Source organism: Hemitrygon akajei, chromosome 3 (assembly GCF_048418815.1).
Source record: "Hemitrygon akajei chromosome 3, sHemAka1.3, whole genome shotgun sequence".
Lineage (NCBI taxonomy): Eukaryota > Metazoa > Chordata > Chondrichthyes > Myliobatiformes > Dasyatidae > Hemitrygon > Hemitrygon akajei.
The window spans coordinates 123,657,908-123,670,182 of NC_133126.1; the positions used below are offsets into that span (position 1 = coordinate 123,657,908).

The following is a 12,275-nucleotide window of genomic DNA, read 5'->3' on the forward strand; positions in this document are numbered from 1 at the left end:
AGACTTATCTCCATATATATAGAATTGGGCTTTTGATTTAATTAACTGACTTTCAATCGAGGAGGATAATAGTAAGCTATGCTCCATTTGAAGTTCCACTCTTTCTTTATAAAGTTCTTTGCTAGGGGTCATTGAATAAATCTTGTCAATTGCTTTGATTTTATCAACTAGTGTTAATATTTTAGAATTAGTTCGTTTCCTAACTCCAGCAGAATATGAAATAATCTGTCCACGAATATATGCCTTAAAAGTATCCCACAAAGTTCCACTAGAGATCTCTGCTGTAAAATTTGTTGAGAAAAACAAATCAATTTGCTGTTTAATAAAGTTGACAAAGTCAGGATCCTGCAATAAAACAGGATTAAACCTCCAACTTTTAGTATTAATATATGAATCCATCATCTTAATAGATAACTTCAAAGGTGCATGATCAGATATGGCAATAGAGTCATATTTACAATCTATAACATCTGTAAGTAAATGGTGATCAATGAAAAAGTAATCAATTCTTGAGTAATTATGGTAAACATGGGAAAAGTATGAAAATTCTTTGTCGTTAGGGTGTAAAAAACGCCAAATTTCACAAATAGCTGAATCAATCATAAAAGAGTTAATGAGAGAAGCCGATTTATTCGGAAGAGTTTGGGTGGGCTTGGATCTATCCATCAAAGGGTTTAAACAACAGTTAAAATCCCCACCCATTATCAATCTGTATTGATTCAAATTAGGAAAGGATGTAAATAAACATTTAAAAAATTCAGTATAATCAGTATTTGGAGCATAAACATTAACTAAAGCAACTTTTTGATTAAAAAGTAGACCAGTAATAAGCAAAAATCTACCTTGCGGATCTGAAATTGTTTCATGATGTATAAAAGAAGTTGATGAATCTATAAAAATAGAAACACCTCTTACTTTGGCTTGCGAATTTGAGTGATACTGTTGGCCCTTCCAAAACCTAAACAACTGTTGACTATCTACCTTCCTTACATGAGTCTCTTGTACAAAAATAACATTAGCATTCATTCTATGGAATACTTTGAATGTTTTTTTCCCATTTGATCGGATGATTTAAACCATTAGTATTCCAAGAAACAAAGTTAATAGTCCTATCCATATTGACAATATTTATTACAATTAACACATACGTTTGAAAAAAAAGTGAACTCATGAACCCGGAAGAAGGAAGTAAGTTCAAGGAGAAACCGGAAGTCACGGCACTGCGACCATTTTTGTAGTTTCATATAAGCCCATGAAATAAAACTAAGCAGAAAGCAGGCAAAAAGAAAAGAAAAAAGAAAAATCCCCCTCCCTCCACCCTCAAAGCCCCAGGAAAAAAGCCAAAAAGAGGCAAGCAAGCAATCTAATACTAAAATTACCCCCGTGTCTCAAGACGGCAACTCAGACACAACAAAGTTAAAAAAAAATACAAACAACCCACATTATAAGAGAGGGTTGGTATAACAAAAGTTAAAATATAAAATTAGTATTATAAATGTATATAAACAAAAGGGTTAAAAAAGAATTAAAACGATAAAACCCATAAATGACTAATACTGGATAGGTATTTTAAATGAAAGTTTAAAACTTTCAAACACATCAAAACAGATATGACGTTCCAAGCACTAAAGTCTGTCGGGAAGAAGAAACGACATTTTATTTTTTTAAAAAATCTTAACATTTAAATGTTAAGAGTATAAAAAAGCATATATCAGCTTAAAAAGAAAAGCAAAAAGGAGAAAAAACCCTAATAAGTTATTTTCAATGCTAATAGATTAATAATATGGAAAAATAATAAAGTCAAAATAAACCGAGCAAAAAGAGCTTTAACCGTATATAAGAAATACATGTAAGCCATACCCAAAAAAAACCCAAACATCATTCTGTAACAGATCCAAATCTATAGGCTAAATTACATTAGTCAGCCCGATAGAATGTCATTGTTCCAGAAAACTTTGAGCATCCACTGGAGATTTAAACAGCCGAAAAGTTCCGTCCTCAAGAGTGACTCTCAAGTGTGCTGGAAATAACAGCGTTTGCTTGCAGCCTTTCTGGTGAAATTTTGACATAACCGATCTAAAAGCCATCCTAGCCCTTAAGACTTCAGGGCTATAGTCTTCCAGAATGCGAACTTTAAACTCTTGATAGCAGATCATACCCTTTTTTCGAGCCGCCCGAATCAAACGTTCTTTAGTATGAGGGTAATGGATCCGAAGAATTACATGTCGTGGTTTCAAACTTGAATCGGACTGAAAACGGGAAACACGGTGTGCCCAATCGATTACCGGGAGAGAGTCTAGTACCTCTGGACCTAAGACATCCATTAGAAATTTAGAGAAGAAAACGGTAAGATCACCGCTCTCAAATTTTTCCGGAATCCCAATTAATCGAAGATTTTGTCTTCGAGAGTGATTTTCCAAATCAGTAATTTTAACTTTATAACGATCCATCTGTTGAGAAGTCGAAGTTTGCTCTTCTTGTATTTTTTCAATTATACGATCTTTCTTGCGAGCGGCTTCAAGAACCAAAATACTTGCTTGTTGTTTTTGTGATTCCAATGAAAGTGTCTGGAGCTTTTCTTCAACTAATTTCAAACGTTCATCAAACCGAAAAAACTTTACGGTTATTTCTCTCTCCAGTTCTTCAAATTTGTCTTCTATAAGCTTCACAATTGTTTCTAAAGTTATCGGTTCTTTCGTCTGTTTTGATTCTTTTGCTCTAGACATTTCAGCAAGTTGAGAATAATTCAAATAGTTAAAAAGAAAAATTCTATATGTTTAGACCCCTTTAGAATAAGTATAAGAAGATCCTTTAAGGGGTGTTTGTAGGTTAAAAAGACGTAAAAGGTTTGGAGCAAAGCCTAGAAGCGGTTTACTCCATGAGCGCCATCTTGAGACTGAATTATGTTTTCTGATGGCATCTGTTGTGTTGTTATTTAGAATCCTTTCGCATTTGGCTGGACTACTTATCTGGAAAATTCATGAGAACAGTTAACTAATCTTCTCCCAATGCATTTAACATCAGGAATACCACTAGTTCCACAAAGATCTTTTAAAAACATACTTAGGGGCCAGTTTATTAGGTACACATGTACAGCTGTTTGTTAATTGAAATACCTATTTAGCCAATCATGTGGCAGCAACTAAAAGCACACAGACGTGGCTAAGAGGCTCAGTGGTTGTTCAGAACAAACATCAGAATGGGGAAGAAATGCAATCATTCCGATGTGATTTAGATCATGGAATGATTGGTGGTGCCAGATGGTGTGGTTTGAATTCCTCAGAAACTGCTGATCTCCTGGGATTTTCATGCACAGCTGTCTCTAGAGTTTACAGAGAATAGTCCGAAAAAACATAACATGCAGTGAATACCAGTTCAGTGGGGAACCACCACTGAAGCTGCCCTGACCTACATCTCCTCCATTTCCTGAATGTCTGTGCTCACCTCAACTTCCTGCTTCCCGATGTAACAGCAATAGAGTTCCTCTTGTCCTTACCTATGACTCCTATGAGCCTCCGCATCCAATATATCATTCTCTGCAACTTCTGCCATATCCAAAGGGTTCCTAACAGCCACCCCCATTCTGTTTTCTGCAGCAATCGCTCCCTCTATGCTATCCTTGTCCATTCATCCCTCTTCACTAATCTCCCTCCTGGCACTTATTCCTACAAGTGGTCAAAGCACCACACCTGCCCATTCACCTCCTCCCTCACCTCCGATCAGGGCCCCAAGCAGTCCTTCCAGGTGAAGCAATACTTCACCCACAAATTTCTAGGGTTATCTATGGTACTCCCGATGCAGCCTCCTCTACATTAGCGAACTGGGAGATGGATGTCAAGTACCTCTACTCTCTCCATCAAAAGTGGAACTTTTCAGGGTTCAAACATTTTAATTCTTACTTCCATTCCTGCTCCAACATGTCAGCCTATGGCCTCCTCTTGTGCCACGATGATGCAACCCTCAGGATGAAGGAGCAACATCTATTATTCATTCTGGGTAGCCTCCAACCTGAATATCGATTTCTTCTTCCTGTTAAAAAAATTTCCTCCCCTTCCCCTCTTCTTCTATTCCCCACTCTGGTGCCTTCCCACTTCTCACCTGCCTATCACCTCCCCCTTCCTCCTTCCCTTTCGCATATGGTCCACTCTCCTCCCCTAAAAGAATCCTTCCTCTCCAGCTCTTTACCTTTCCTATCCACCTGGCTTCACCTATCACCTTCTAGCTATCTTCCTTCCTTTCCCCCACCTTTTTATTCTACCATCTTTCCCTTTCCATTGCAGTCCTGAAAAAGGGTGTCGGTTCAAAATGTCAACTGTTTATTCAGTTCCATAGACGCTATCTGACCTGCTGAGTTCCTCCAGCATTTTGTTTGTGTTTCTGTGGGAAAAATATCTTGTTAATGAGAGGGGTCAGAGGAGAATGGCCAGACTAGTTCAAACCGACAGGAAGGTGACATATAACCACGTGTTACAACAGCGGCGAACAGAAGAGCATTTCTGAATGCACAAGATGATGCACCTTGAAGTAGATGGGTTACTGCACTAGAAGACCACAAACATGCAGTGGCCACTTTATTAGCTATGGGAGCTACTTAATAAAGGGGCTACTGAATGTATATACAAAAAATAAATCTTACAAAAAATTGGAAATAATATGTCTTGTTGTCCTATTAATGATCCTAGATCAAGTAACCAAACTGATTATACTGGATAAAATGATGAACATCCACCCTCTCTCTGCCTGAGAGGTGACATGGTCTAGCAATATTTTAACTATTTTGAATTATTGGAATATTTAAATATCTTATTTCCATGGGAATCTATATAGTGGACACATTTTAACTCAGGTTGTAAACTGGAAGACAGTTATTTAACACTAAACTCTTAAAAGAACAAAAGTCAGCAGAGATCACATAGATTGTGACTAATAAAGTTTTTTAACCCACGACATAAAATCACTCCTTCATAAAGCAAGAGTATATAATTTTGCCATGTTGTGAGATCTCACCAGTGTCTTGCTAATGTGCCGAGCACAGGATGTCAAATAAAATTTCATAACTGGAAATGATCTGGTCACAACAAAACCCAAAAAGATGTCAGCATTTCTTTCACCTCAGACACAATACTTACTGATCAGTGACACCTTTTATGAATTAATTATTGGTTAGGGTTCCATCTAGGAAATATAAAACCTTAGATATCAAGAATAGCACACTGCTTTGTGCCAAGCTGTGAATAATAGATAAATGTATTCCTACCCAGTTGGAAAAATCCACCTAAAATACTTAATTATTGTGGTCTGTGAAAAACAATATAAAAACCTTAATCAAAAATGTTCAGATAAACAAGAGGAAGTAGTTGAAACCTAGAAATCTGAAACTGGTCATGAATCTTTACAGTTCACCCTTTTGTCTCAATTTTTCAATTCAATCGATGTAGCTCAGTTAATGACAAATGTACTTACCCAAGTCTTTGTAATTTACAGTTGGGATCTTTCAGTGCTTCAGATAGTCGCTGTACACCTACATCTCCAAGATTGTTGTAACCCAGCTCCAAAGTTTTCAGTCTCTCACTTGTTCTGAGCATCAAAACAAGTTCTTCACAGCAGTTCTCTGTTAAACCAGTTCTGTGTAATCTAAAATGGTCAAATGTAAATGTTAGCAGTGAGATGCAAGAACAGAGGACCACAATAAACTTAAAAGACAGGGATCACAGAGAAAGAAAAAGGGTAGCATTAATGCTCAAAGATTAATACTAGAGATTGATAATAATAATATTTTAAAAATTAATTCAAAGAGGCAGAATAATCTTATGAATCCATTTCAACACTTTATGAACAGCCCTACAATGCTGATGAAAAGTGATGAAAAGGAGTTTTTCTTACTGATAGTTGATACTAGTGTGCTTGTTAATTGACATGAATTCATAATAGATATATGATGAATTAAATATCTTCAACAGCTGTCCTCAATTAAGTTCCCTATAATTTGCTGAACAGTTTTTATGGTACATGAGAACATTTTAGGAACAGAATTCATTTCATACATCTATTTTTACTGTACATAATAAAATTAGTGCTAAGGATTGAACATAGAGAATACCTTTTCCGGTATTGTTTCACCACCATTTGTCAAAAGTAATGCAGTTAAGATAAAGGGAGAACAATCCTTTACACAGTGCCATCAAAATTGTCAAATTGAACTGAGGTTATATACAGCTCCCTCTATATTACTAATTATGTAAATCAGTTCAACCTCAGAAATACCATATTTTTTAAGGATTTTTGTGGTCAGATAGCTTGTTGTTTCTTAGATTATAATTCCCTTAGTGCCAAACATAGCAGAAATCTTATAAAGTATGTTCAAGAATAGTTTTCTTTCCCTCTCCATTTCTCTGCTTCTGTAAATTCCTACATCAACTACTAAACACAAAGGTAGGAAATTTCATTGGCTGTCGATATTGCACTCCACCTCTCTTTTGGGAAGAGTGGACCATGTGCTTACTATGAAACAACTTGTTTTGCAGAAGATGTAACAAGTACAAGATAAGGTTACCTACTCTAACTTTTCTAATTTACAGCCATCATCCTTAATCGCATGGCACAGTAGTTTCAATCCACGGTCACCAATGGCATTGTCACCAAGATCCAGGTTTCTCAATGATTGGTTAATTTTAAGGGCAAGAGCCAGCTTCTCACAGCAGCAGTGTGTAAAACCATTACCCCATAACCTGCACAAATCACAAAGACATTACTGAGTTTTGGCAAAAATATTAATATGGAGTAGAGTAAGATTAGTATTACTGAAACAACCACCACCTACCCCAAGGTCTCAATCTCACAATCAGAGTCCTTCAATGCATCAGAAAGTTGCTTCACTCCTGTATCTTTCAGCTGGTTATATTTCAGGTCTAACTTTTTCAGAATCCGATTTGTCCTTAAAATCAAAACCAAGTCTTCGCTGCACTGTTCAGTGAGGTCATTTCTTCTTAGACTGTGGATAATTCAGAAGTTACTGAGGTAATCATTCTTGATCCACATCCAGAATCCAATATTTCATAATAGTCACATATAAAAGAATTACAAAACCATTAAAAATGTCTTATGATTTTTAACACTGTTTCTAATTACACATAAAATCATTAAATTATATAGCCTGGAAGAAGGCACTCAGTTCATCAAATCTGTATTAACAATTTAGAGGCTGCTTTGATGAGGAATTTTGCATTTTAGAGTCTTTATGGTTAGAACTGATAATAATAGAAAATGCAATCAAGTTCTTCTACTTCCAAATGAGAAGCAGTGTTGGTCTGATCAGAATAAAGAATTTTCTAAATTACCTCTTCAAGAAATCCCAAGTCAGTTCAGAGCAAAGTACAGGTATGTATGGCTTATTAAAAATACCCTAGCATGCTCTAACCTTTGTCAAAGTGCTTTACAGAAGCATCATAAAAACAAAACATTAACTGCAAAAGGAGGTATGACCAATGGACAGAGGTGGCAGCAGTAGTGTGATTGGCAATGATTAAGAACTAGAAGTAGAGAAATTCTGAAGGTTATGGGGATGAAGATTATACAGAAAAAGGCAGGAAATGTAAGCATTTGAAAACAAACATTAAAATGAGCAAAGGCTGCTGGGGATGAAGCATATGCCAATGATTTTCCCATAAATAAAACATATTTTTGACAGCTGAATGGAATGCAAATAAGAAGGAAAAATTGCTATAATATCACAAATTAATTCAAAGATTTGAGAAGAAGCCTTGATTTCCTTACATTAGTGTCTCTAGCCTGCATCTTGAGTTCACCAGTACAGCAGACAATTTTTTCAGGCCCAAATCTTGCAATGTGTTATTTATCAAGCTGGAATTTAAATAAAAATAAATTTTTATAACATAGTCATAGAATAAGAGCATGCAGACTTTGATTTATACATGACCCCTAATGACTGGTAAACTGCCCCACATCATAAAAACAGGCCATTTGACACACAGTGTCCATACTGATCACCAAACTAATTTATGCTGATCTTACACAACTTTTACTATTTTCACTCCACATTCCCCTCAGCTCCTCCCAGATCCTACCATTTATCTGCATACCAGGGACAATTTACAGTGGTCAATTAACCCACCAATATGCATGTCTTTAGGATGTGTGAGGAGACAAGACACCCAAAGAAAATCCATGTGTATAAATTTCACACAGACACCACTAAGGACTGAACCAAGGTTACTGAACCTATGAGGCAGTAGCTCTGCTTAATGCTCTACTTCGATTCCCCATTATCTTCGACTAACAGAAATGTCGTGGATAGTGTGGAGGGCTTTCAGAGGTTACAGCAGGACATTGATAGGATGCAAAACTGGGTTGAGAAGTGGCAGATGGCATTCAACCCAGATGTGTAAGGTGGTTCATTTTGGTAGGTCAAATATGATGGTAGAATATAGTATTAATGGTAAGACTCTTGGCAGTGGGGAGGATCAGAGGGATCTTGGGGTCCGAGTCCAAAGGACACTCAAAGCAGCTATGTAGGTTGACTCTGTGGTTAAGAAGGCATACGGTGCATTGGCCTTCATCAATCGTGGGATTGAGTTTAAGAGCCAAGAGGTAATGTTCCAGCTAGATAGGACCCTGGTCAGATCCCACTTGAAGTACTATGCTTAATCCTCACTACTGGAAGGATGTGGAAACCATAGAAAGGGTGTAGAGGAGATTTACAAGGATGTTGCCTGGATTGGGGAGCATGCCTTATGAGAATAGGTTGAGTGAACTCAGCCTTTTCTCCTTGGAGTGACGGAGGATGAGAGGTAACCTAATAGAGGTGTGCAAGATGATGAGAGGCATTCATCATGTGGATAGTCAGAGGCGTTTTCCCAGGGCTGAAATGGCTAGCAGCAGAGGGCATAGTTTTAAGGTGCTTGGAAGTAGGTATAGAGGAGATTTCAGGGGTAAGTATTTTTTTGTTGTTGTTTTTTTTTGTTTGTTTTTTTTTTTTACACACAGAGAGTGGTGAGTATGTTGAATGGGCTGCCAGCAGCAGTAGTGGAGTTGGAAACGATAGGGTCTTTTAAGAGACTCCTGGATGGATACATGGTGCTTAGAGAAATAGAGGACTATGGGTAAGCCTAGATAGTTCTAGGTTAAGGACATGTTCGGCACAGCTTTGTGGGCCGACGGGCCTGTATTGTGCTGTAGGCTTTCTATGTTTCTATGTTTTTAATAAGTTGATCTCACATGGGACAAGATCTGGGAATTTCTGCTGAGCCCAGCAATCCATGGTTAGGAAATAAGAAGAATCAGCCTCAGTTACCACTTGTGATCACCATCCAGTAACAAGAAATCTATGTGTGAATGTCAGGTTTGGAAAATACAGGTTTAGTGGTGGTTTCTCTAAAGTTGTAAGCCTGATAGCATCTATTAATATATAACAATTACAGCACGGAAACAGGCCATCTTGGCCCTTCTAGTTCATGCTGAACGCTTACTCTCACCTAGTCCCACCGACCTGCACTCAGCCCATAACCCTCCATTCCTTTCCTGTCCATATTCCTATCCAATTTTTTTTTTTAAATGACAAAATCGAACCTGCCTCTACCACTTCTACTGGAAGCTCATTCCACACAGCTACCACTCTCTGAGTAAAGTTATTTCCCCTCATGTTACCCCTAAACTTTTGCCCCTTAACTCTCAACTCATGTCCTCTTGTTTGAATCTCCCCTACTCTCAATGGAAAAAGCCTATCCATGTCAACTCTATCTATCCCTCTCATAATTTTAAATACCTCTATCAAGTCCCCCCTCAAACTTCTACGCTCCAAAGAATAAAAACCTAACTTGTTCAACCTTTCTCTGTAACTTAGGTGCTGAAACCCAGGTAACATTCTGGTAGATCTCCTCTGTACTCTCTCTGTTTTGTTGACATCTTTCCTACAGTTCAGCGACAATACTCCAAATTTGGCCTCACCAATGCCTTGTACAATTTTAACATTACATCCCAACTCCTATACTCAATCACAAGGAAATCTGCAGATGCTGGAAATTTAAGCAACACGGACAAATGCTGGTGGAACACAGCAGGCCAGGCAGCATCTATAGGGAGAAGCACTGTCGACGTTTCAGGCTGAGATCTTTCATCAGGACTATCTTTCCTTTCAGTTAGTCCTGACGAAGGGTCTCGGCCCAAAACGACAACAGTGCTTCTCCCTATAGATGCTGCCTGGCCTGCTGTGGTCCTATACTCAATGCTCTGATTTATAAAGGCCAGCATACCTTCACCACCCTATCCACATGAGATTCCACCTTCAGGGAAATATGCACCATTATTCCTAGATCACTCTGTTCTACTGCATTCCTCAAAGACCTACCATTTACCATGTATGTCCTATTTTAATTAGTCCTACCAAAATGTAGCACCTCACACTTATCAGCATTAAACTCCATCTGCCGTCTTTCAGCCCACTCTTCTAACTGGCCTAAGACTTTCTGCAAGCTTTGAAAACCTACTTCATTATCCACAATGCCACCTATCTTAGTATCATCTGCATATTCATCTGGAAGTTACTGAGGTTACATAGTGTTTTTACAGTGGCTAAAATGCATGTTAATGGCTTTATTTCTGATACCATTTAAAAATGCTAAGCAATTGCTCTGCAGATACCTTATCTTAATTTCTTTTCTAAAATAAATTGTCCTCACTCAGATATTATATGAATAGCCAGCATCCTGCAGTAGTTCTACATATGTTAGCATAGTCAGAGTCTAGCATTACACTGTCTCTAATGTTTGAATATCTCTAAGCTGTATGGGTGCGTGGCCATGCAGTAACTGAAATGTTCCTTCGCACATAGGCTATGTTGTCAGCTGGAATTTTCTTTCATATATTAATATAATTTTGAAATTCTGCTAATATAATTGTGAAAGAAGCTGTAATTAATTGTGTATTAATTAATATAAACTATATTTTCTAAATAATAAATGTATATAACCTTTGAAATATTTCGTGTTTGAATGTATGTATATTGTCTGTGTTTCAAGTTACTACAGGTACAAATTGTAACAATAAACACAGAATGGAAACCAGTAGCTCATTGTTAATAAACCACCGGCCATTGGATGCTGACAGATGACATTGTTGGAACATTTCAAGCTTCTAGTGCTGACTATAAATGTGCATTCAGTCTTATGAATTCAATCAAATGTAAATTTAACAGACTAAAAGTGGAACATTTAGATGATCTAATGAGGATTAAGACATATTTTTCATCTAGATGTGAAATGGATTTGTAATAAAGACAGATGAGCAAAAGCTTACTTAACATGAAAGATTTTCTTTGTTCTGTATTTCATTAAACCCTTCAATTAATAAACAAAATCAAAAGTATGGGACTTTTCAATTTTCATTCTAAATATTCATAGCATCAATCTTATATATAAAAGAAACACTTAAAGTGTCACACAGCTTTCAGGTTATGTAAAAATTTCCTGCTCAGAGCAATGGTTGGCCGTGCAGCTGTAGAAGAAAATTAGAGGAAATGTTGCATACAAGTTACAACATAATGAACTAGAACTGCACCACCTGAAGTCAAGTAACTTGCCATACTGTGGGGATGGATCTATTCCTCATAGCTTTCTGTATTTAATTTTTGAATGTGTAATGCTCTGGTAAAGATTTTTACTGTTGTGTTGTAGGTATTTCATTTTAGCAGTCTGTAAGAGCAGTTTTTTTCTGCTTTCAGCCTATTTGGGGTTGGGCTAGAGATAAGGAGCTATGTTGTTCAACTTAGGAATGTTGTGTTAGCCAATCAGAATGGTGGAATTGGGAGAAGGTTCTAGAGAACGCTGGGTAGAGAGGTTTTTGCAAAAGACACTAGTGCAGATGAATGGCTTCAAATGGAAAGACCAATGTTATGATGAGGCCACACTTAGGTTGGAGGAACAACAACTTATATTCTGTTTGAATAACCTCCACCCAGATGGCATGAACATCGATTCTTCAAACTTACAGTACTACTTCCCAACCCAACCCCTTTCACCATTTCCCATCCCCTTTTCTCTCCCTCACCTTATCTCCTTGCTTCCCCATCACCTCCCTCTGGTGCTCCTCTTCCTTTTTACTTTTTTCCGTGGCCTTCTGTCTCTTTCACCAATCAACTTCCCAGCTCTTTACTTCATCCTTCCCCCTCCAAGTTTCATCTTTCACCTGGTGTTTCTCTCTCCCCTTCCCCATCTTTTAAATTTACCCCTCAGTGTTCTTTTCCTGTTTCTAATCCTGCCAAA

At 37.4% G+C, this 12,275-nt stretch overlaps 1 protein-coding gene across 2 annotated transcripts in view; it reads right to left on the bottom strand.

The window, feature by feature from the left end:
- Window positions 1-12,275, bottom strand: part of LOC140725365 (NACHT, LRR and PYD domains-containing protein 3-like) — a 51,751-nt gene that overhangs the window by 10,725 nt on the left and 28,751 nt on the right. For both annotated transcript variants that reach the window (XM_073040763.1, XM_073040764.1), the window contains exons 6-9: window positions 7,774-7,860; window positions 6,821-6,991; window positions 6,558-6,728; window positions 5,464-5,634 (exon numbers count right to left, since the gene is read on the bottom strand). In XM_073040763.1, the coding sequence (XP_072896864.1) occupies window positions 5,464-5,634; window positions 6,558-6,728; window positions 6,821-6,991; window positions 7,774-7,860 (600 nt within the window). The remainder of the gene's footprint in view (window positions 1-5,463; window positions 5,635-6,557; window positions 6,729-6,820; window positions 6,992-7,773; window positions 7,861-12,275) is intronic.